Source organism: Alosa sapidissima, chromosome 3, assembly GCF_018492685.1.
Source record: "Alosa sapidissima isolate fAloSap1 chromosome 3, fAloSap1.pri, whole genome shotgun sequence".
NCBI classification, from domain to species: Eukaryota; Metazoa; Chordata; class Actinopteri; order Clupeiformes; family Clupeidae; genus Alosa; species Alosa sapidissima.
In genome coordinates this window covers 9,756,620-9,781,896 of record NC_055959.1, presented here as the reverse complement: position 1 = coordinate 9,781,896, position 25,277 = coordinate 9,756,620, and the positions used below count along the sequence as shown (strand labels likewise).

The 25,277-nt window shown below is 41.1% G+C and overlaps 1 protein-coding gene across 1 annotated transcript in view; it reads left to right on the top strand.

Moving 5' to 3' along the window:
* Positions 1-25,277, top strand: part of si:dkey-11f4.7 (piezo-type mechanosensitive ion channel component 2) — a 36,501-nt gene that overhangs the window by 807 nt on the left and 10,417 nt on the right. The window contains exons 2-38 of the mRNA XM_042085874.1: positions 3,071-3,158; positions 5,463-5,558; positions 8,044-8,145; positions 8,502-8,547; positions 8,689-8,848; positions 9,098-9,314; positions 10,242-10,455; positions 10,884-11,049; positions 11,850-11,936; positions 12,045-12,177; positions 12,526-12,695; positions 12,855-13,118; positions 13,411-13,516; positions 14,012-14,193; positions 14,453-14,601; positions 14,952-15,119; positions 15,317-15,358; positions 15,558-15,590; positions 15,726-15,826; positions 15,957-16,120; positions 17,102-17,278; positions 17,422-17,568; positions 17,694-17,894; positions 18,031-18,235; positions 18,448-18,549; positions 18,789-18,954; positions 19,482-19,725; positions 19,842-19,938; positions 20,742-20,901; positions 21,031-21,120; positions 21,315-21,385; positions 21,560-21,619; positions 23,030-23,142; positions 23,422-23,542; positions 24,158-24,223; positions 24,472-24,638; positions 24,916-25,112. Of these exons, the coding sequence (XP_041941808.1) occupies positions 3,113-3,158; positions 5,463-5,558; positions 8,044-8,145; positions 8,502-8,547; positions 8,689-8,848; positions 9,098-9,314; positions 10,242-10,455; positions 10,884-11,049; positions 11,850-11,936; positions 12,045-12,177; positions 12,526-12,695; positions 12,855-13,118; positions 13,411-13,516; positions 14,012-14,193; positions 14,453-14,601; positions 14,952-15,119; positions 15,317-15,358; positions 15,558-15,590; positions 15,726-15,826; positions 15,957-16,120; positions 17,102-17,278; positions 17,422-17,568; positions 17,694-17,894; positions 18,031-18,235; positions 18,448-18,549; positions 18,789-18,954; positions 19,482-19,725; positions 19,842-19,938; positions 20,742-20,901; positions 21,031-21,120; positions 21,315-21,385; positions 21,560-21,619; positions 23,030-23,142; positions 23,422-23,542; positions 24,158-24,223; positions 24,472-24,638; positions 24,916-25,112 (5,030 nt within the window). The 5' untranslated portion in view covers positions 3,071-3,112. The remainder of the gene's footprint in view (positions 1-3,070; positions 3,159-5,462; positions 5,559-8,043; positions 8,146-8,501; positions 8,548-8,688; positions 8,849-9,097; positions 9,315-10,241; positions 10,456-10,883; positions 11,050-11,849; positions 11,937-12,044; positions 12,178-12,525; positions 12,696-12,854; positions 13,119-13,410; positions 13,517-14,011; positions 14,194-14,452; positions 14,602-14,951; positions 15,120-15,316; positions 15,359-15,557; positions 15,591-15,725; positions 15,827-15,956; positions 16,121-17,101; positions 17,279-17,421; positions 17,569-17,693; positions 17,895-18,030; positions 18,236-18,447; positions 18,550-18,788; positions 18,955-19,481; positions 19,726-19,841; positions 19,939-20,741; positions 20,902-21,030; positions 21,121-21,314; positions 21,386-21,559; positions 21,620-23,029; positions 23,143-23,421; positions 23,543-24,157; positions 24,224-24,471; positions 24,639-24,915; positions 25,113-25,277) is intronic.

The window sequence follows — 25,277 nt, the reverse complement described above, 5'->3', positions numbered from 1 at the left end:
TTTACGACGTGTAGGCTATACTTATTTTTTAATAAAGAATGTCAGTAGGCTACTACACATTTACACAACTGAATGCTGAATGATTAACTCAAAATGTACCTATTTCATTACCTCAATTTAACATCCTTCATTTTAAATTCTGTGTTTTTGCTGTGCTTTTTAGTAACAAATATAGGCCTGTCCATTTCCTTCGACAGATTTTATTCACCATGGTGGCACTGGCACACAAAACCATATTAGAATGGAGCCTAGAATCCTTCTACCATCGTATACTAAGTAATGCAACATTATGCATTTTGGTATAACTGCTGGGGACTGATAGGCCAACGTTTTATAACAGCCAGCTATTTATTGATGATGGGTTCCTTAAACAGAATACTCTGTTTCCTTCTCACTGTTTCACTTGGTCTCCTGATGGGTATTCCAGAAAGTAGGTTTACTGGCTTAACTGGGTATGTAAACCCAGAGTAAACGGTAAACCTGGGATTTCAGTTCCAGAAAGCTCAAAAATGATCGGGCTATGTAAGTAACTATGGTAACATAGGCTCTGAACTTAACCTGGTAGAGGGTAGGTTTTGTTCAGGTTATGTTAAATTATGTTCGGTTATTTCAGTGCATGCTCAACCAGGCTGCTATTTTTACACTTGTCACACAATGGTTTTTCATTTTGACGAAGGTCCGATTGACAAAAGAAGCACAAAATTATGTAATATGTATCCGTGCAATTCACCGTGAGAGGGCGATAAGACCACGACATCACGTGATAGCCTATCCTTTCTTTTCCAAACGAGTTTTTCAAGAGCGCTAGAGTTTTTCAACTGAATCCTAAATATAGGCTAGCCTACTTGAAAAGCATTCTCCATCCCAACATTACGCATGGTGAGATAGAATAAAATAAATCTTTAATGTAGGCTAGCCTAGTGGATATTTGTCTTTGGCTCAGACAGATGGACAAACAACATCTCAGACACATAGATATAATTAAAGCAAGTAGGCTACAGTACAAAAAAGGGAAAACATTGAAAATTAATAGGCCTAAATAAGTTTAAATATATAATAGACTGGGCCTACATTACAGATCGTCCGGGTATGCGCGTTGTCACTAAGTTTGGTTAAGAATGCTGATAGATAGATAGATACTTTATTGATCCCCAGGGGAAATTCAAGGAATGGCATTTGGGATAAAATATTTTTAATAGGCTACACTTTTTGCCTCTCCAAATTATGTGCATCGACGATCGCTCTCCGACTGGGATTTTTTTGTAGGGTTGGAGACGCAGAGCATATCGGCAAGCTGTCGGTCAGTGCGTAAAGTTTGCCTTGCGCTAAAGCAGTTCCTGCGCAACTTCATTCGTTTTCCTGGACACAAACCCACGAGGATCATTAAATTGTAGTGTTACCAACTGGCAGGTCAGCATCACTTATTAAATTTTCCAAATGTGCACCGACAATAGGCTGTCTTAGATGGTGAGCTTTCAATTAACGGGCTTTGGCTTTTTCAGAATGTCGTTAAGGTCGAATGGATAGGTCAAAGGCCACTTCTATTTTTGGATGCTCTCTTAATGGTGTTGGTGTTTAAAAACACATTTTTATTTTAATAATTGCCAGATGATATGTGATGCTTCACATCTTATCACAAACGTGGAGGCGAAATGGCAGGGCCCAGTAGGCCTACACGATGCCAGGATGTACCGGGAATCTAATTTGAGCGACACATTTCAACAGGGTGCGTTAGGGCAGGCCTACACTTTGCTAGAATATTATCAGATCCACTACAGACTAATTAATGTGTAGGCTGTAACTTAATGTCATACTGTATGTGCAATTACAGGAGAACTTGATGGGTATGCTACTGGGGGATAGAGGATAGGCTACCCATGCCTTCCGACATTCATCACCCTTCCGATGCTGGAACGCAATGTTTTAACTTGGCCCACAGCTGTAGAACCCGCGTTAAAATAGAAAATTACATTTGGGATTCTCAAGGAGTCTATGGCCCACTCAATCGGTGACAAGGTAGGCTAGTTTAAGAAATCATCATTCAAAGCAGTCAATACAATACGTAGCCTAATGTTCACTGAATTATTTATTTGTGCTTTTGACATTAATAGGCTATCCTAAACTTACACATTTACACACGGTCAATTAAGCCATTCTCTGCAAAGCAAGGTCTCGTTCCTTGGCAGACGCTCAAGTAGCCTATTGCTCTTTTTTGTTATTACAGTGCTCTCCTCCCAAGCCTCGAAGAGAACTTGCTACTCCGCTTCTGAAAAATACGGTGCTCTTTGTTTCGCCGGTTTCACTCATGGTTTCGACTCTCAATAGATGATGCCTTTATAAGTTCGCCGTGAACGCGCACAACTCTAGGTTAACTAACACAGGTTTGATTGAACTAACTGGTAACCGGTGTTTTGGAACCGACAGCTCGGGTTTAGTCACCACAGGTTCAGACAACCCAGAGGTTAAGTTTTATCTCAGTGTTTGTTAAACCTCCTTTCTGAGGGCTCTGTAGAGGGAGTTTGTTGATGTCTGTTACTGTTTTATCTGGGGCTTTGGTTTCAATTAGACTGAATATCTAGAGACATAATGTGCACAAAGTCAAACATGCCATATGTTGTGTCCCACATGTGCTTGTCTCTATATCTAGATTTTCTCTCCTGGAGGGGGTTAGGTTAGGGGGAAATAACATTTCTCCTCAAACAATGTTGCATACAAATTACTGCATTGTCAACATATTAATAATAATAATAATATTATTATTAGTTTAACACACCAGGCTCTTTCTTTTAATCAAATCATTCTGATCCAATTCCTCTTATATTATATGTAGACATTTTCTCTGTTGTCTACAATCTGTCTTCCTATACCTTCCTTTGTGTAGTGTATAGGGTACTCACTCTGTGTGTTTTTTGTTCCTTCCTGAGCAGCCCATGTTACTCACTCTCTCTCGTACTCCTTCTCTCTAATATGCACTGTCAATGAAATATTAGCTGCAGACTCAGCACTCATCACCATAATCAATTTAGATCTTCTTGGACCTTCACTGAGCTATTATTTCGTGGATTTCCAGGAGACTGAGGACCTCCATCTTCTTTGATGTGCTTCTCACCAAATGCAGATGGTTTTTTCTGGTAACTCTGCTGGTTTCTTCCACTCAGGTTTGTATGTTTATCTCCTCTTTTATATTTGTCTTTGGCACATCACACTTACCTCTAGGTAAAACCTGTATTATTATATTATTTCTATAGGGTAATTCCACCTTTCAAAAAAGAATTCCACTATGCATTTAGTCAACCAATGACAATTGATGATTGAATTAACAAGTTTACTTAATTAATTAATGATTGAATGAATGTATGAATTTACTTAATCAATTAAGGGGGGGCAGCCGTGGCCTACTGGTTAGCGCTTCGGACTTGTAACCGGAGGGTTGACGGTTCGAACCCCGACCATTAGGCATGGCTGAAGTGCCCTTGAGCAAGGCACCTAACCCCTCACTGCTCCCCGAGCGCCGCTGTTGTTGCAGGCAGCTCACTGCGCCGGGATTAGTGTATGATTCACCTCACTGTGTGTTCACTGTGTGCTGAGTGTGTTTCACTAATTCACGTCATTGGGATAAATGCAGAGACCAAATTTCCCTCACGGGATCAAAAGAGTATATATACTATTACTTATACTTATACTTATCTTGTTAAATCAGATGTGTTAATAGTACAGTGCCTTGAACACAAATTGACACACAAACTCCAACCACACATACAAATTCATATAATATCTTAATTTCTTCTCAATCAGGTCATAAAAAAGGCATTGTCCTTCAAAATGTAGCTTCCTTCAGGGCGGGCAGCGCTTTAAAAACACTGTTTCACATAATGTTGCCACTAAAGAGAGCTAGCACTATAGATCCCCCTGAAAGACTGATCAGCTCACGAGCTCAGGTAGTTCACTGACAATTTGTGTCCCCCCCCCCCCCCCCCATCATCAGCTCATCAGTGTCCAGGAATTAGACATTGAGACTAGCAGCTCTAAAGAGGTGGGGTGGGCCAAATAGATCACACAGAACCCTGGGAACGAACAGGGTCTAATCACGATTGCACAAAACGTCAGCATGCTCACATTCTGCGGAAAAGGGGTGCCCTCTTCTTAACTGATATTTGTACTCTATTCTTCTGCCCAAAGTCATCCCTTGCCTCTTGTCTGTCTGATTTACTCTCTTCTCTCTCCTTTCATTCACCCATCACTTCAGTCCTGTTCTTTTCTTCCTCTTTCCCCCTATCATCACCTCAGCAGTGTCCCCCCTGAGATACGACAGATAAGGGATGCAGGGTTGGCACTCTTGCTGTAATGCTTGGCTAATGGACAATCCCCCATGAATATTAGATATGCTTCCTCCAACTGGAAAAATGAAATGCAAGGAACCAAAATTCAAGATGGATCATGTTCCTCTCCACCTGTGCCCGCCCCCCCTTTCCCCCCCTAATTTCTGCAGTGGTATTCAAAACAAAACAAGACTTTTACAAGACTTTTAAATGACTAACTGCATGATTATTAGGCCACAGAAAGCTATTTTAGTTAGCTCCAATGATGATTTGATACTTTTTAAAACCAGTATACACATTAATTGCCTGAGAGCTGCTTCATACCTTAAGGCATGCAATATTTGATGGAAGGCATATGGACCAGGAGAGTGTGTTATTCTCCTGCTCTCTGCCCACCCCCCACCTCTTGGTTTGGGCAGGGCTTGAGTGAGTGTGGGAGTCACCTGCCTCCCTGAGCTAGACATCAAGATGAGTTTGTGCATGTGCTCCTGATAAACTGAGCTGTAAGTGAGGATGGCGGTGGACATTGTTGTTGGAGTGCTTTATAATATCCTCTTGCCAGTTCTGCTGATTGCGGGTAAGCTCATCTTAGAATGGTGTTCTCTGCCAAAAACAATTAAAAATATTTAGTGATGCTGCGCTCAGGGCAGCGGTCTCGTCTGATTATCATCAGTACAACAACGGCATGTATTAGATAAGATTATTTTGAAGAGTTTTTTTATATATTGATGGATTTGTTGTTTAATTTGGTAATGGTTATGTTATTTAGTATACGCTTTTATCCAGCAACTTAAAACATCAGCATAACAATTTATTTAAAAAATTATGTTTTTTACGTGTGATTGACACTGAATACAGCTACATTGTAACAGTGCAAACTCAATTGGATGCTGATGATATGTTAATCTATAATAGGGGCTTATGTGTTCTAACAGGATTTTGTTTATACTAACCGTTTGTTCCATATAATCTCTGCCATTTTACTCTGCCCCTTTTTCATCATTTCTGAGATTTTTTCAAGTTGAAAAAGATCTACGCCTCCTTCTTAGTTTTGTATTTTAGTGTGCATATTATAGACCTCACAGAATACATGTTTAGTGTATTTCTCAGAATTAGTTTCTCAGAGAGTGTATCCCTCTGTAGCTATATCCTTTAGGTACAATGGCCTCTCTGTGGTCTATCTGCTTTTCCTCCTGACACTACCACTGCTGCCCAATCCCAGTCAATGCAGCATGAGGGGTGAGTTGACATCGTCTTGCAGCTACATTTCTCAGCATTTTGAGTTTTTTCTTGGGGTCATCTGAGAAGAATTGTGTTCTTAACCGGTTGCTATTGATATTGATAACCAGGATTCTTTTGAGGCAGGTGTGTGTGTGAATAAATAGTATTATTATAATTTTGTTTGGTAATCTCTTTGTTATGTTACTCCTTGTTCTCTATATACCTGATTTGTACAGGAATAAGTGTGGAAAATATATTGTTTATTTTCCCTTTTTACTTGCCACAATGATGACTGGCGAATTATCATTTTATATGTCATCTCCTTTTGAATTTATCTATCACTTACCTTTGAATTCCCCAGAGACATTTGAGATAGCTTTGTAGCAGCATAATTTAGCTTTTCGCCAGCAGGTGGAGGCTGACTTAATCTAATTAGCCTGTCCTCTTGGTATGGCCCCTCTCACCTTTATTACCTTATGCAACTTCATTACCAATTCTAAAGTTGTTGTTTATTTAGCTATTCCATGTGGTGCATAAGACCTTCTGTATCAATGTAGACATTCTATATCTCATGCAGTAAAGTGACATTATACATACTGTTGTGTAGTTATGTTGAGGGAACCACCCGTGAGCCTACTTGCGTTTATCGTTCATGGGCTACATCATTTCTCAGAACTGGCATTGACTGAATTCAGAGAATTTACAAATGCTCGTACTTGTGTATTCACCCATGCCAGATATCTTGTCCAGAAGTTAAGGTTATAGCTCCAGTTTTGTACAGGTTTGTTGCGTTGTTTGTTTGTGAGCTTATGAATACTGAAGTTTGTTTATTCACGTCACCTCATTAATCCCTATGTTTCTGTAAACCAAAGCTTTTAAGAGGGATAACTTTCAACTTTTGTTGATGCAAGTAAAAAACGTGTACAGTTTTGTCTGAAGAGAAATCCTGAAGAATACAGACAAGCAACTGTTTACAGACACAAAAGTAATTAGAAATTACTTTTTATTAGGCCCCATGTCTCTATTTCTATCTAAATGAATAAGAGTATATTTAATGTTTAGCTATCTCAACTCTGCCCTGAACTGCGTCCCAATCAATACATGCCATTAAATGAAAGAAGTCACTATGCCTCTCCCATTGAAAGCTGTGTAAAGTGATGGGCCTGTATGGTCTCATCTATTATGCACAACAGAGTAATTATAGTGAGGAATTAAGAGTGGTGGTGTCAGCGTTGTCTGTACTCCGGACTGATTGTTGCTTCCCAGAAAGCTATATGGATCCACATGTTTATATCTCTGCCTTCTCTCTCTCTCTCTCTCTCTCTCTCTCTCTCTCTCTCTCTCTCTCTCTCTCTCTCTCTCTCTCTCCCTCCCTCCTACTCTACCACCCATCTCCAGCTCCCCCATTTCTCTCCCTCTCCCATGTGCCCCTACTGAGCTCATCTCTGGTGTGAGAGGGGTGAAGAGCTGATTAAAGAGGTTTAATCGGGATGCCCTTGGCCGTTTGCTGTTCACAAGGGATGGGCAGAGAGATGACATAAAGCTTTTAGTAAAAATCCAGGGTTATCGGAAACACATTAGCTGCCTCAGCTAATGCTGCGCATGACTCCAATTGTTTTTTCTGCTAAACAAACAGAAAGCAAACACGGCTACTTCCGCTGTCCTGCGCGCTTCATGCCACTTCATTGAGTTAATTTTTTACACTCACACATTTTCCCTCATCACCTGGGAAAAAGAGGGAGAAACAGACATTAGTCAAGTGTAAATGAATCGACCTGTACGTCTAAATTCAATTTTATATTGACTGTTTTTCCCCAACCAAAAGCTTGAAAATATAACACCATGCAGCCGAACTCTTGCAGCATTGGATTTCTTTTCTCAGTAGATTCCTCTGCGTTTTGTGGGATAAGACTGAAATAAAGATAAAATCAAAAGTTCCCATTATTTTATAAATATTCTGCCCTTTGAGTGGTGAGTCCAGTCAGCAGTGTTAGAGCTCAGACACACTCCAAAGTATCAGTTCTGTCCCATAGTGATACATCTTTGCCATCCTACCCTACATCATCACTTTACAGTTATTACCGCACTGCAAAAAAAAACATCCATTAAACTTAACAGCTCAATTAACAGCGGCGGCACTGGTGGTCAGTTTATGGCCGAGAGCAGGCACTGGAGGAGAATGCGTACCTAACTGTTTCTGTTGTAATATTTAAGAGTTTGCTTCCAAATCTCCATTTTTAAAAACATTAATAAATAATTTAATAAATCGATTAATAAAGTTATTTAATTGTAAACAGGTAATATCATTACAATTGCAGTTTTGCCATTTTGATTAAGTAAAGATAAATCAAATAGCAATAACCCAATTACAGTTGCACTAAAATTACCTGGAAAACAAAATGTAAAAAAAAAATGATATGAAATTTCATTGAAATGGAAGATATAGTGTTTTGGAACCAAACTTTTTCATTTGTTTCTCTTCTGTCTGTCTGTGTGTCTGAAGGAAAGACAGGCAGGTTCCTGATGCTGCTCTGCTACACCAGTGTGACATTCCTGTGTCTCCAGTGTGGAATGCAGATCCCCTTCTCCTATATACCGAAAGACAGTAAGGACGGACGTTTGCTCGGGATCCATACGCCAAAAACTGACCACTAAAGTCTGAACCTGTAAAGCCACATGCATCCATGCCTGTCACTTTGTTTCATCCATACAAATAACCAAGCTTCGTTCTTATGAACTGAAACGTACTTATAAGGAATGAACAAAACTCCTTCCTGTGGACCACCACACCCCAAAGGAAGTTAATCGTTTTTGTTTGCTGTTTAGTGCAGTGCTCCAACTCCTTCTGTGGGATGAATATTTGATGAGGGGGGAAATACTGGTTGAACTCATTTGCTGATGAGACAGAACTACTGAGCCATAGTTAATGATGTATTTCCCTCCATTTTATCTCTTCCACAGTAAGCGGTATTTGGGAGACCGTCCTCTATCATCTTGGCATTGTGAGGTATAAACAGTGTTGAAATTATTATTTATTAGTTTGTGGTTATAACCTCATGCCTCTATATATCCATTAAACCATTATCGACTCTGTGCTTTAGGTAATGTTTTCTGATACAGTAAATGGCTATGTTATTTACTGGAACAGGTTCAGTGATGTTGATCCTGGAAATATTGTGCGGCTGTTAGCGCCAGACTTTGGCCTCTTGGTGTCTGGACTATTCATCTGGCGCATGTGTAGACGGGTTCTGCGGCAGCCAGTGGTTCTGAGTGTCCATGAAAACTGCATCATGCCCTCTGACCCTGAGGTGGTATCTAAGACGACCTCATACCACATATACGCATGTGAATGCCAAGCCATTGCAATAATGAAAGGCAAAGCTCCTGGAAACAAATGAGATTAAATTGTCATGTATGTCCATGAAGTGAAGTACCAAGCCATGTTGAAATAGTCATGTTCATTTTCAAACTACAAATGTTCATGATTAAGCATGAAAAAATGGCAAATTGCAAGGCTAACCGAGAGACTGACCTTGCTTTGTTGCTGTTTGGCCCAGACGGACGTGGAGTCCACTGAATCTGAGACGGAGGAGGATGAGAGTGAGGTGGGCTCCACGTGGGACAGCTCGGACGAGAGCAGAGACCAGGTAGCGTCCGCCCCCCCTGCGTTCGTGCAGAAACTGATGGTCTTTGCCGCCGGGCTGAGGTTGCTGCTGTCCACGGTCATGAACACGGCAGGAAAGGTGGTGGTGACAATCCAGCTGGCAATGGCAGGTACTGTGGGGTCTCCCGAAGCATCGGACTCAGTAGGAAAACACTAAGCTGTATTTGGAATGTTCACTGCTAGGAGTCTCCTATTTAGGCATATATATATATATATATATGTGTGTGTGTGTGTGTGTGTGTCTATATATATATATATATATGTGTGTGTGTGTGTGTCTATATATATATATATATATATGTGTGTGTGTGTGTGTCTATATATATATATATATATATATATATATATATATATATATATATATATATATATATATATATATATATATAGCATATCTCTACACCTTTTTTGGGGGACTTTCCAGCTCTCTAAATGGCTCAATTGTATATATAACATTGGTAATCCTTCCTTGCATGTTTTGTGTCATTTCCTTGGCCAAAATGGCCAAAATCAGGAACCAAAAGGACAATCTCACTGATCTTGAATCTGTGATTAAGAATTTTGTTTTTCTTTTTGTATCTCTTATAATAATAATAATAATAATAATGATAATAATACATTTAATTTAGAAAAGCGTCTATCCAATTAGGAATAAGGCATGCAATCACATCCATGGTTGGATTCACTGACAGTATGACAGTATCACAGTACATTCAGGTAGGGACAATGAGAGAACAAGCATATAGGAAAGACACAAACACAAGTTGGACATGGATACAAGGTACATAAAATGCCAAGATGTAATTTGTAAAATGCACTGTTTTGATAAGGCACAAATTACTAGTGGATGTGCTGCATGTTTAGTATGTACCGTACTAGTTAAAGTTGTTTGTTTAGCTGTCTGCTAACTGTCTAGATAGAACACTATCACAAATACATGCTCACACTCACAGTTCAAGCTGTCTCGCACTCGTAGTCCATTGCCTGCTAACAGTGAACTCCTATGATGATGACCCTTTTCATTTTCGATGTCGCAGGTATTGCACTGCCCTCTCTGACATCCACGGTATATTTTGGGACGTTTCTGACCCTGGTGTGGCTGTGGGTGTACGGCCGCCCACTCTCCCTGCTGGTGTTCAGTAGCCTCTGTGTGATGATGACCATATTCAGCGCTGGCCACATCATGAGCCTCTACCTTTACCAGTTGCCTTTGCCCCAAGAGTGGGTGGCTCCTCAGGACACCTATGCCAGGTACCAGGGCTCAATGTTAACTTTCAAAAGTGGTTGCCAGCTTGGCATACAGGCATAAGTACAGGCCAAATGTGGTTGTCACAGGGGCAATGAAGGGTGACTAACTGGTTGCCATTTGTAACAATTTTGTAGCCAAGGGCAACTGGGTAACTGATAATGTCGAACTCTGCCAGTTACTGTACAGCATGGAGTCATTACAGTTCTTAACTGCATATGGTACATGTTTTATCACAGTACATAACAAAGCCATTTGAACCTCGTCACACTTTTTTAATTGGTTTAGATGACTGTAAATAATATAAACATTAACATAATTATAGCCATGTTGAAGCTGCTTAGCCATGTTGAATTTTTTATGTATCCTGGTATATACCTGCGAAGACCATCCAAGTGTCAGCATCTTTTCTGTGTTCCTTTGGGGGTCCCAGACTGTTTGGCATGACGGCGTTCATTCGGACCAATGGATCAGACCCACACAGCCTCCTGCTGCAGCCGGATTTCTCATGGCCAGTAGTCATCAACGCTCTGGTCCTCCTGATGCTCTACTACACCCTCGTGGCCCTGCTGCACAAGTGGGTCCACATTGATGCAGAGGTAATCATCCAGTATGTAAACAAACCTCAATAACAAGTGGTCAGGTGGTAGTATAGCTAACACCTAATACAAGCTAATACAAGTTCTTCTTCCTTCTTCTTCATCATCTATAAATGTACACCTAAAATGTACAGTATGTATACATTCAGACATGTATATGACTTAGCTAGCCTTTTGCTTTGTGTTGTTTTGTTTCAGTAACGGCATGTATTATACCTAATTTTCATTTGCTGTGTCAGGCTCAGATCTACAAAAGTGGTCAGAAATACTTTGTAGATACTGTTTTTCCACCTCATTTGAACCAGCATTACGTTTTCAGTCACAGGCTATGACAAATCCTAATGCGGTTAAAAACTGGCAATACATAAAGCAATGCCTTTGTGCAATGGATGTTTTCAATTTCCCTCGTGTATCATATTTATTGACCATTTTTACATTAAATTTCATAGATCAGACCACTTAGCTTCAACAAAATATCAGGTTAGGACCGTATCCTGCTAAATTGATATCTTGTTGATGCAACTGAATGTCCCATGGTCAAGAATCTCAGAGGCAAATGGTGTAAATAGCACAAAATTACTTGTACTGATTAGTTAATAGGGTTATGCTTTAATCCCAACAATTATATGGTATGCATTGGTTTCAGGACAACAAACAAACATTTCAATACATATTTTATCAATTATGTTGGATTAGTTTAGTTTTCTATCTCTCACTTTGGTGATACGAATATGAGCATGTATATGCTGCTGTCTGAGCAGGCATGTGAGTATTTATTCTATATGTTGTTTTTTTGGCAGGACGCTGAAGAAGCTGACCAGTCTGCTATGTGTGAGGTTCCTCCTAGTTTCTCAGAGGCTGTGTTACCATCGCCTATCAAACCAGAGGTAAAATAAGCTTGTTGTTACTTAACGATTTGAAAACATGTAAGAACAGATAAGTGTGATGACTTAAAAAAAATAAAAAAACATAAACACCTGACCATACCTGTACAGGTAGTTAATATGGTGATGCTCAACAGCTGGGAGAAGAACAGCATCCCTTCACAGGACTCTCCGGTCTCAGACACCATGTACCCAGAGTGCTTTGTACTTCCTGTGTATCGACTGCAAGAATATCCAAGCTATGGTACCCATCCCATATGTTGTTCACAAATTACCCATCTAGGTGATAATATACAGAGTAGGTCTGTGGTATCTATATAGATATATCTATCTATATAGAGAGTTTTTACATTTGAATCTGTATAGAAGTGTGTGTTTCTTACATTGTAAAATGTTTAAGAGAAAACCTCGTAAAGTGTTCAGATTTTTGCTGACATGTCATTAGAGTATTCATGCCACACGTAGTCCTAGAGATACACCAACATTTAGAAACAATTTGTACGTAGTAACTGTTACTGGTGCTGTACATGGGTGGAGGGAAATAAAACCAGGGAAAACAAACAAAAAGGTTTTGGCATGATGTTCTGTTAAGGGTCAGAGGAGGTCAAGACGGAGGGAACAGAGGGGACTGATGAAGAGAATGATGACGACTTATTCAGTGTCTCCGAGGCAACAGCTCCAGCTGCTTCACCCAGTGGACTTGCTCTCTTTGGGATCTTCATCATGAAACAGAGTTATGTCAGCGCCCTCATCATCATGATGGTAAACTGAACACTGTGAGACGTGTGTGTGTGCGCGTGTGCGTACGTTTGTGTGTATACTGTATGTGAGAGTGTGTGTGTGTGAGAGAGAGAGAGAGAGAGAGATTGTTCTGGATGAGCACACTGTTGTGATAAGCATCATGTCTCTGGTTGTGTTTAGGTATGGAGCATCACCTACACCTCCTGGCTGGGGTTTGCCCTGCTGGTATGGTCCTGTGTGATCTGGATGATGAGGGACCGCCGCTACTACGCCATGCTCAGTGCACCTTTCCTGGCTGTCTATGGCACCACGCTTCTTGTGGCCAGCTTCATCAGTGGCTTTAGGTTGAAGAGAGAAGAGCTTTTCCCCAGGGTGCCCAAAGCAGTGCTTATTGACTTTGATCTCTATGGTTACGAGGCTCCGTGTGTTCACCTGAGTGTAAAGGTGAGTCAGTAACCACAACTCACAGAAATAAAATAGTTAAAATTGTTCTTAAAAAATATTAAAGTTATATAGTACAGTGATCATATGAGAGTGAGAGTTTATCTAATCTGTGTACCTGAATCAAATATGGAAGATGTCTTTGTTAAATTTGCTTTATGATATTTTTCATTGGAAAACACACATTTATAGCTCTCAGGATATCTCTGTCCCCATGTCTTCAATTTGAAGTTTACATTTCCTGAATGTGTGATTGCCTTATGTACTCAACACATAACATAACATGTGTCCAAAGGTGATGTATACCTTCAGCTTCTGGTTGCTGCTGCGTCAACAGCTAAGGGAAAAAGAGGAAGACAGCAAGCTGAAGCATAAAAGTGTGGATGGTAAAACTGAAACATGTGAGAACTCTTCCATTGTAAAATGTGATGTAATGCAGCCGGATAAAAAAAGGGGTGGGGTGGGGGGCGGGGTGTAAAAGGAAACTATCAGGACAATCATTTTCCATGTCATCATACAGCAAGTGCTTTTATCTTAAGCACTTCACTGCATGGATATGCAGTGGATGCAGTAGCTAATGTATGTGTGTTGAACTCATGACCTTGGTGGAGCTAGCACTTTCCTTTACCAGTTGCTTTACCTGCTGTGCTACAAAAACACTTTCACTTTAGTTCCTTGTGCTGTGAGCGTGAGTTCAATTTTAAATACACATTAGTATGATTTCAGTTTTATTGTCTCAAATACTAAGTCTATCTCACTCAATACTCAGTACTAAATAGTGACATATATAGTAAGCAGAATTAAAGACAAAAGGGAGCTAAAGAAAACTAAAGAATTGTCTGTGATGAAATGTGTCCATAAATACAAATTTAAGTTATGTCTTGATGTGTGTGCAGCTGATGAGGGTCAATCCTCTGGACTGGTGTCCATTCTAGGAGGACTTGTGAAAGGAACGCTGGTCAAATACTGGATCTTCCTCTGCTGCTCAATGTTCTTTGTGGTCAGTTTCTCTGGAAAGGTGGCCGTGTACAAGATCCTCTATATTGGCCTCTTCCTTTTCTGCGTGGTACTTTATCAGGTTAGAACATCTCTCTCTCCTCTCACACACACTCTCTGCAGGCCTACTGTTGATGTTGAGTTGATGTCATCTTTAATATCATGAATAAACTCAAAGAAATAACATATTTTTAAGTGTGTGTTTATTGTCTCATACTGTATTTATTTGTTGACTTATTTTATTTTTTAATATAATTTGTTGGGGTTTTTTGTTCAGCACTTTGATCAGTGAAAGCTGTGTTTAAATGTGCTTTATAAATAAATTTGACTTGGTGGTGCAGGTGCGCTACGATTTGTGGAGGCGCGTACTGAAATACTTCTGGGCAGTGGTGGTGGGCTACTCCATGTTCGTGCTGATCCTGATCTACATGTACCAGTTTAAGACCGTGTCTGGACTCTTCAGACAGGTCATGGGAATGTCAGAAGAGGGGTGAGAGTTCAGCACTGATGCTGATGACCATTTCAGTCTCATTGTTTCATAGAATCACAGGGTTTTGGACAACACTCTAACAAAACATATTCTTAAAATGCATGTGTTTTATTTAGTAGATTTTGCTGTTCTGAGACAATGCCAGTAAATGCCATTTCTGAGTAAATGGCAGAAAAATCTAAATCCAAAATTAAACATTTTAAAATCAAAAAATCTAATTCTGTTGAGAGTATGGTATGTTGTCATACAGACATTGCTGAAGAAAGCTGCTGTAAAAACAAGTGAGATGAAAAATAAATGGCATGCTTGAGTTGGGATATGTTTCTGATTGAGCTGTGTTTTTGGGTCAGGCTGCGTGACCTGGGTCTGGAGCAGTACGACACCGTGGAGCTGTTTGCACGCATCCTGCTGCCAGCCGTCTTCCTACTGGCCTGCATCCTGCAGCTGCACTACTTCAACTCTGATTTCCTCGCTCTCACTGACCTGGAGAACATCTCTGTCCAGGATAAATCCGCCAGGTGATGACCGTCATAGACACACCTCACACATACAGTCTTCACTTATCAATGTCAGCCATGTATGACTGAATTATCAGTCCCATGACTGACTGAGCTGGAAATCTTGACTTGATATTGACTGATTTGAAAGGATTGTATACTTGTGTAGATTCCATGTTTTCTCATATCCTCTCATTCTTTTTTCCCCTTTCCCTCAGTGAGGAGGAACTGAGAGAGAAAGTGACGGTGATTTCTGACACGTATGGGTGGCATGGTTTTTATATGACTCCCATTATCGCATACCGGCTGCTGAATTTCTTTTTGAAGCATGAATAAACCAGTACACTATGGTGGTTAGGCTACCTTATTTTATAGGCTGTCAAAAGGATATGCTAATGCTTGATAATATACATTTTACACATTAAATATTTTATTATTTTTATTTTTTCAAAAATTCAGGATCAAGGAAAATCTTGAAAACCTCCAACAGCGGTAAGACCCATATTTAAAAGTTTGTGTGGTATGTTGTTTACCCTTCATGTCGTTAGCATGCTGGAAGTGGCTCGGCAGCTGGGCTGTCTGTATGTTTGTGCCTAAATCACGAGTAACACAAAAAATGCTTCATAGACTCAAAAAAGAACAAACAAGTGGAGGGAGTAATGCCACCCTGGATAAGGACATGCTCTCCTCTACAGAGAATATAGAAGAGGAGACAGATGAAGAAGAAGGTGAGTGTTTTGTGTGCGCATGTATTTGTATGGAAGTATGAATGTTATAAATATGTATACTTGTTTTGATACGATTGTGTGTGTGTGTGTGTGTGTGTGTGTTTGTGTTTGTGTGTGTGTGTGTGTTTAGAGATGCCTGTGAACACATGGCTGTTGGTTGTGGATCATGCCAGTGTGCTCACCCTGCAGGCGATTTATCTCCTGCGTAAGACACAGGCCCTCTGCTGGCGGCTGCTGGAACTGCACAGCCTTAAACTCCTCTCCACTGGGATCATCTGGGTTAGCTTGCAGGAGGTCAGACTCTCTTACTAACTCACTCACTCACTCACTCACTCACTCAGTCACATACACACACATACACACACATACACACCCATTACTTTCTCTCTCTCTCTCTCTCTTTCTCTCTCTCTCTCTTTCTCTCTCTCTGTCTCAGCCACTTTGCAGCATGTGTAGAGATAAGTTGTATCAGTACAATATAGTATAATACACGATAGGCATCCCCCCCCCACACACACACACACATACACAATTGGATTATTTGGATTTTCTCTCATCAATCTACACACTCTACAATAACAAAGAAGACAGTTTTAAAGTGTTTTGTGAATTTATTAAAAATGAAAGATTGAAATATCCCATGCATATTCACTTAGTACTTGGTTAAAGCACCTCTGACAGACTATAAAAGCCCCAAATCTTCTCGGGAATGATCCTACAAGCTTGGCACAGCTTTCTTTTTTCTCTTTTTTCTTCTTGGCAGAATCGTTCAAACTCGACCAAATTGGATAGGGAGCATCACTATACAGCCAGTCATTTTTTTTAAGTCACTTGGGAGATGCTCTATTGATTTCAGGTCTAGACTCTGGCTGGGAAACCCTGGACTTTCACTGAGTTTTCGGTGAAGCCGGTTCTGTTGTTTTCTTGGTGGTATGCTTCAGGTCGTTGTCATCATTGAAAAGTAAACCTTTGTCCCTGCCTAAGATCCTGAGCAGGTCTTCACTCAGGATTGCTTTACATTTTTCATCCATCTTTCTTTATATTTTCGGCATCCATCTTTCCATCCTTCTTGACTAGTCTCCCAGCCCTGTTTTTGCTTTGTCACTGTGGAGCAGTCTGTGTGTAGAAGATGTATTTAATCTATTTACTTTTTTAATCAATCTGAAACATAACAAACATGGAAAACTTAAAAGGGTTTGAAAACCCTCTGAATGCACGGCATATACTCAAGGATGCAAAAGGATACAAAATCCCCTCCCGTTCTCCCCTGTGCAGGTGTCCTTGATGAACTTTGTGTTCCTGGTGTTCTGGACACTCGCCCTGCCCTTTCCCCAGCTCCGGCAGCTGGCCTCCAGTGTGTCGTCCGTGTGGGCGTGCGTGATGGTGGTGTGCAAGATGATGTATCAGCTCAAAGTCATCAAACCGCTGGAGTACTCCTCCAACTGCACCTCTGTGAGTCTCTTCACCTCACCTCCCCTCCCCAGTCGTTATCTTTAATCCTGATCTCAATCCCTTTGCAAACATCTTTATGTCTTCCCTTTGGTAGAGGTAGAAATTTAGGGAAGCCATGTTGGTAAAGTTTTTCTTGGTTATAGGGGCTGGTATCGGTTAATGGCAGTTGGTCTGTCCCTAACTTGGAAGAGCTGCTGACCAAATCCATTTTGTACGTGGAACCTGTGGACCCCGCTATATGGTGTGGGGCTCTACACAAGTGTGGAGATCGTATTCTGCCTTGTCTTCAGGTACCGACGACACATGCATGTACACACACAAAATATATGTATATTTATTATAACTTCTGAAAAAACATTGAATGGCTGCTCTATTCTGTGTGTGTGTGTGTGTGTTTGTGCGTATGTGTGTGTAGAACCACTTGCTGGTGCTGGGTTTGCTTGTGTTTGATGTGACCATCCATCGGCATCAGCTTCACTACCGTCTCTCTAACGACCTAAAAGTCCCACCGGCAGGCACCATCTTCCAGGGTATCACTCGGCAGCACCTAGACCACGGCCTTCTACCCTGTCTGAAGTACTTTATCAACTACTTCTTCTACAAGTTTGGCCTTGAGGTGAAAGTTATCACGTCACAAAGCACAAATAAGCAACTTCACTGGGACTTAATTTTACAATTCTGATAATTATTTGACAATATAGTCGAGAAATGACATCTTACCCTATGTAGTCTCTGCTGCATTTTTATTTCAGGTGTGTTTTGTGGTTGCTGTGAATGTGATCGGCCAAAGAATGGACTTTTTTGCTCTGCTGCACTCGTTTGCTCTAATACTGGTCCTGTCTCACCGAAGAAGGAAATCTATAGGAGAGGTGTGGCCTAAATATTGCTGCTTCACTGCCAGCCTCATGATACTGCAGTATCTTCTGTGTGTGGGATTCCCACCAGCGTTTTGCTTTGGTAAGAGAGCATCTCAACAACAGCTTTACCTTTCTCCACATTTTACAAAAGTGCTTAAGAAACCACTCCAGTTCATAACTCCAGTTCATAACTCACCTAGCAAAGCAGTGTAATTAAAGATAGTGTAAATAACTTGTTAAACTAAACTTGAAGACTGAAATGGCATGTGTCCGGTGCTCTCTGTGATACTGCGACTCCGTACCTCTGGGCAGACTACCCTTGGAGGACATCTGCAGGTGCTCTCACCTCCAACCTGATCAAGTGGCTCTACCTTCCTGACTATGCCATGCAACCTGATCCTGCCTTCATCCTCTGTAGGTGTACATTTCCATATCACCCTGACAGAAACACCACTGTCTCCATTGTTTTACAGCACATGGTCACAGGTTCTCTTTCCAGGCACATTTAGAAATTTCCTGAATTTATCATTTGTGATGTTAAAATGCTCATGACGTGCACATCACTTTATTTTTCTTCCTCTTATATCATTACATCTCTATCTCCTTCCCCCTGTGTGGTGCCTTCCTCACTCTTTATTATCTCCCATGTCCAGATGACTACCTCCTCTTGCTGGTGGCCTCTCTGCAGTGGCAGGTGTTTGAGGAGGAGAACCGGGCTGCCGTGCGTCTGCTCGCTGGAGAGAACGTGGAGATCAGCCGCACCCTGGACTCCTGCAGCCTCAACCAATACACGCCCGTCAGCAACTTCCTCCATTGCAGGTACATGTGTATGCCATTACTACATTAAGTGAGTCAGTGTTCAGAGTAAACCACTTCCCCTACACGTTAATAGATGTGTGAGTGACAGGTGCTAGTGCCTAATACCCATGGGGTTTTGCCTCTTTGCTAGCACTAGCATTAGCAGTTAGCATATGGTATGGACGGTGGTAGCATAATGGCTAAGGAGCTGGGCTAGCATGCAGTAGCATGAAAAGTTATGGGTTCAATTCCCGGCTTCCACCGTTGTGCCCTTGAGCACTGCAGTTAACGCAGAGTTGCTCTGGGGACAAAGGTCCTTGTAATGTAACTGACATGTGTCGCTTTGGATAAAAGCGTCTGCTAAATGAATAAATGTAAATTGTACAGGTCCAATTCAGCCTCAGTCCACAAGGACCACTATAATGCAAAATATGAATAATTCAGCCTCATGAAAATCAGGCCTCTATTGAAAATTAGATTTTATCTCAATGGGATTTACCTTATTAAATAAAATTATTCTGTATAATATTGTGTCTCTGTCTTTACAGATCTTACCTGGATATGGTGAAAGTGTTTGTGTTCAGCTACTTCTTCTGGCTGGTGCTGTGTCTCATCTTCATCACGGGGACAACACGGATAAACGTGTTCTGTTTGGGCTACCTGCTGGCCTGCTTCTACTTCATGCTGTTTGGAGGTTCCCTGTTGATGCAGCCGGTCTGCTATGTGCTTCGCCTGTGGGACTGGCTCATTGCTTACACATGCGTGGTCATCTGCCTCAAGAACCTGCTGTCTGTATGTCTGCAAGTTGTCGTCTTGCTCTCTTATATACTCTTTAGGCTCTTAAGTCATACTTAGGCCTAACTGTTTCTCTCTGACCTGACTGTCTCTCTGTGTGTGTGTGCTTTCAGCTCGGCTCTTGTGTGTACCTTGGCAGCCTGCTGAAAAATGGCTGCTGGCTGATCCAGGCCTTTAGCATGTTTTGCACCATTAAAGGCTATGATCTCCGTGAGTTAGCCTTGCCTGGGCTTTTTTTTGCCATCCTGCTCTCTGTTTTCAACCCCAACATCACAACAAGGAATCACAATACATGTGTGTGTGTGTGTGTGTGTGTGTGTGTGTGTGTGTGTGGTGAAGGAGGGTGCTGTGGCTTAAGTAGCTATGGGTCTATGTGCCCACAGGGACCCGAGTTCGAATGGCCTTGGTCATCTTCCGATCCTACCCCATACCTCTCCCACTTGCTTCCTTGTCCTCTCTTCACTGTCCTATCACAATAAAGGCAAAAAGGCCAACCATAGAATAGAATAGAAAAAGAATGCCAATTGAATACATGTTTTACAGTTTACCCTGTCTATGAACATCATGTTACTTTATGTCCCACATGGTGAACTTATCAATACAACACTCAAAGGTCCATGCTATTGCCTCACTTGGGGCCAGGAAGGAACTCAGGTGTGAGAAACCCTAACATTTGCAGAATCGGTATGGGGGAAGGCCTCTGAGAACCATCCCAATCAAGGTGGAGTTTAATTATCATACAGACCAAAATGTGACCAGACCATGGTATTAGCAACATTTTGAGTGTAGGAGGGACTTTTGAAACATCAAGTCTCATCAAGTCACTCATGAAGGTTCAGTCTACATGTCTCACGTGTTTCCATTATTGCTTTTTATTGGAATAAAGATTGAAGCTGCATTAACCACAGAAACTTCCTTTTTCCTATGAACACCTCATGTTTTTCTTACAAAATACAATGTGTTTATTGTCCCTGTTACATTATCATGCTGTATGCATGTGTGTGTGTCTTCAGCTGCCCCAGATGATGAGTGTGAACTACCAGAAGGAGAAGCAGGGATTGTATGGGACGCAATATGTTTCACTGTCCTTCTGGTCCAGAGGAGAATCTTCCAAAGTTACTATTTCCTCTACGTGGTTTCTGACCTCAAAGCTTCTAAAATCCTTGCCTCCAGGTAACTATAACACTCATCTTAATGATCCCCACCTTTAGGTAATTGCAGTTATGACATGTTAGAACTTCTGAGATGGCAGATACTGTATATTGTTGTTTTAGGCTGCCAATCTTTTTCTCTTCTTCTAAGGGGTGCTGAGCTTTTTGAAGCAAAAGTGAAGAAACGTGTGGCAGCCCGACTGGAGTTGGAGAAGAAATCTGTGGAGGCCCTAAAGAAAGAGTAAGAGACTATAAACTACATATCCCAGTGTGTTGATAGGTCACTGAGTCATTGTTAGGGTCATGAATAAGACCACTTGTAGCATCCCATAATGCAGTTCTGTCAGACTGCATATACACTGTATTACTATACTAACAGCTGTCATCATAGTATTGTTTGTTGATCAGTAATGGTATGCTTCCACTATCGCATAGCATGGAGAAAATCAAATCCAAACAGAAAAGTCGTCCACCGAAGGAGATGTCAACAAACCTAGAACCCAAAGGTTTGACAAACACAGAGACTAGACTTTGAATTGAAACAAATGACACTTTCACATTAAACTTTGAAGACAGTAAAAATTATGACTGTCATCTGAATTCATATATTTGTGTAAATTGTATTGGTTAATAAGATAAATAATCTTAGATAATAATCACAATGATGATATGATCTCCAGGGAATCTCCAAGACAACGATAGTGGGAAATGGGCGAGACCTTGGGTTTCTCAACCTGGTGGTGAGTACTTCAATCAGATGCCCCCAAAAAGATCAAAGATGACATCTAAGACCAACCATTTTCCCTAGTCCCTGTCCTCATAATGTAACTTACAAAGAGGCATTTACAGTCAGTTTCCCATACTTGGATTAAGCTTACCGGTAGTCCTAGACTAAAAGATTTTTTTGAAGATGTTCATTGAAGTTTAAGGGCTGTATTTTGGACACCAGCACATGGGGTAAAGCTCGTTTTCCACCCATGCAAAGTTTAATTCGGTATTTTGCACGTTTATTTTTTAAACATTGCGCCCAGGGGGGTGGCAATTAACAACCTAGGGAGAAGCCTGGCGCGTTGTCTAAAAATCGCTATCATACACCACCTAAACCTGGTCAGAAGTCAATGGCGAGTTGTTCATATGCTATTTTAAGAGCGCATATCAACAGTCATATTGGCAGGTGCACGCACCATCCTTCTATCATTCATGAACGCACACCAGCGCACGTCCATGCAAAGCATTACAAATTGCACGATTACAATGGGAAACATAATTAGAATAAAGATATTACATCTCATGATGAGTAGTTATTCACCATCATTTGCAAATTGGTAATGATGGTTAAAAGTGATTAGGGGAGAGGCGAGAGACACGTATGGTGCACAGCTGAAGACGCACTGTCACGAGATATAAGCAACTCCTCTGCAGGATAAATGTTGTTTTATTCAGTCATTAGAGCAACATTAGGGTAAGTGTTGCTTTTTCCAGCCTATGTTTTCGGTGGTAACCCACTGTCAGTCAATAGTGAAAGTAACTGCATATAACTGTCTTGTCGTTGACTGACTCCTTGGTGAAGTTAGTTTCACTTTGCCAATGAGTTCAAATAATAGACGAGTGCAAATGTGTGAAGGCTATGCTAGGTTTTAGTAAAGCATGGTTTAAGAATGACTATTCCATACGGTCTCGCAAGCAGCCTCCTTCAAATGCGCCGTTGAATGCCAAAATACCGATGCATTTATTTGACATATCACGCTTTGCGCCGTTAAAGGGAATGACCGATGTCATTCTCATTGGTTTAAATGATGTTACGCCCCAAACGCACCCATATGACTGATTAAAAAACCTAGGAACACCTTGTTGCGCCATGCGCTCCACTTTTGATAACGAAACCCCTCCCAATGTGAACTAGACATCCTACTAAATTTGAATAGACTTTTGACGAGTGACGATGCACTTTAGAATGTCATGATAGGGCCCTAAGACTAATAGGCTTAATCCATGTAATTAGTCAAATTAGTATTATACTGAATACATAATACAGTTGGAACACTATCCTAAAACTTCTCTGTGTGTGCGTGCATTCATTCGTGTTGGTGTGACTCTGCGCGTGTGTGTGTGTGTGTGTGTGGGTGTGTCTGTCTGTGTATGTGCTGCAGTTGGAGATTCCTGTGGCTATCAGCTGTTTGAGAGTGACAGTGAAGTAGAGGAGGAGGAGCCACAGGACCAGACAGAGGAGGACACACCTCCTAAGAAAAAGTCAGCTTTCCAGGTCGAGACAAGCTCAGCTGCTATACTGCCACTTTATTGCCAACTTTTTCACTCCCACTTTGTGTGTACTGTATAGTCAATTGCCAGCCTACATAATTGTCAAAAGTCTGCAATGGACAGCTCACATAAGGGATTAATTTCTAACAAAAGCACGTAAACAACTGTAGTTGTTTTGTCCAAGCAGTGGTTCTTTTGTAATGTTGCCCAATAAGCTGCTTTAAGTAGACGGCTTGTCTTTCCTAAAATTGCTACATCATGACCACGTGTGATCTGTGTTCAGCTTGCATATAAGGTGTGGGTGGCTGGTGCAAAATCTGCTCTGAAGGGCCACAAGAAAGAAGAGTCCAATCTGAAGAGAGAGGAGAGGCGGCGAGCCCGAAGAGAACTACAGAAGCAGAAAGGTTTGGAAGATTTTCAAGTAGTTCATTATTTACAATGTGTAATGATTTGTTGAAATCATTATATAAATAGGAATTTATGTATGTGGTAAATCATTTCAAAGGATATTATCCATGTAAACAAGGTTTAGGTCTGTTATTCCCTCAGCCTAGAATATTCCACTTTAGTCTCAGGTCTTCTCGTTTGATAGTTTTCTTAATATATTGATATCAAATCTCAGTTTCATACTATTACATGAGAGTAGGCTAAGGAGAATTGGTGGAAGCTTGATAATCTTGTGTTCTTCTCTTATAAATGCTTTAAAGAATTGCACATATCACAAACTAGACTGTGCACAGAGACTGACTCTGTGAGTTGAGCTAGCAGTAAGATTGGTTTCAATATATTTTTAAAAATTGCTAATACCCTTTGTATATCTGTATCCATGCTTCTCAGTTTGAGGCAGTTGTCCCCGTCATGTCACTGTCTCTATTGTTGTCCTAACTGTTGTCTGTGTGTGTGGAAGCAGCCGACTCACTCTACTGCAAACCAAATCTACCCTCGGGTATAAATAAAGTAACCTTGCCTTACCTTACCTTAATATGCTGGTTATCAACACTTTTCACCTCTGACTTCAGGACTGGAGAGAGTTGAGTCAAGTGAAGATGAACTGGAGGAGGAAGAAGAGGAAGAGGAGGAAGCAGGTGTGTGTTGCTGTCACCTGATGCACATGCTACTTTTCTGTTTCTTGTTTTGATTTACCATAGCCTGCCAATTAGAGTTTTTTTTTACCTTTGACTGAAACATTCATTTATTATTTGTTTTGTTGCAGTTTGCAAAGTGTAGCGAACTTGCGAAGTTGTATTATTTTGTCTGCACTGCTGCTTCTTTTGTAAAATATATGTGAGAACACAGCCCCACTATAAAGAAGAAATGTTTTTGCTCCCCCTAGAGAACATATTCCAGCGGATCATCAGCTCCTTGACATTAGTTTGGGTCTTCCTCCTGTCCCTCATCGATGACCTCACAGGAGGACTCCACTCTTTCTGTAAGGACAACCTGGACATTTCTCGAGTCCTGAATCATGAGCGGGCCCTACTGAGCCAACAGCAAAATAAGGTACAGTGGGTGACATTGCTACATACACATTGTATTCACTTGAGAATTAAGGATTGACACTTTTTAAATACATAACTTTGACAGATCATACCTAAAACTAGGTACCTAATTAACAACACAATATTAACAGGCATGTAGTGGGAATTTAAAGGCATCTTTGAGACTTACAATCACGATTAAGTCTCAAAGTTGTTATCATAATTAGGTCAGTAATGTAAATTGGATCATAATTCAAAAGGCATTCTCCCATGTGTTGTGTGGCTTTGGCTGATGACAGGGGAGGAAGGTGACGCACGAGAGCATCAGGCAGTACTACCAGAACTGGATGTCCCGCCAGAACACGCAGGCGTCGCTGGACCAGGATGAGGAGCTGGGATCTCCCGCCTCCCCTCCACCCCTGCCCCACTCACCCCGAGGGTACAAAAAACTCCAGAGTGTCGGCTCAAAATTCTCCTGGGGTAGCAGCGTATCCAGGTTTGCACACACACACACAAGCGCACCCACACACACACACACACACACACACAAACAATATCCGATTTCAAATGTAAAGTTGGATGTAAACCTAGCTAGTTACACCATTCACAGTCATCACTCAACCCTGATTTATTTGTTCCGACTTACTTTCTTTCATTCCTC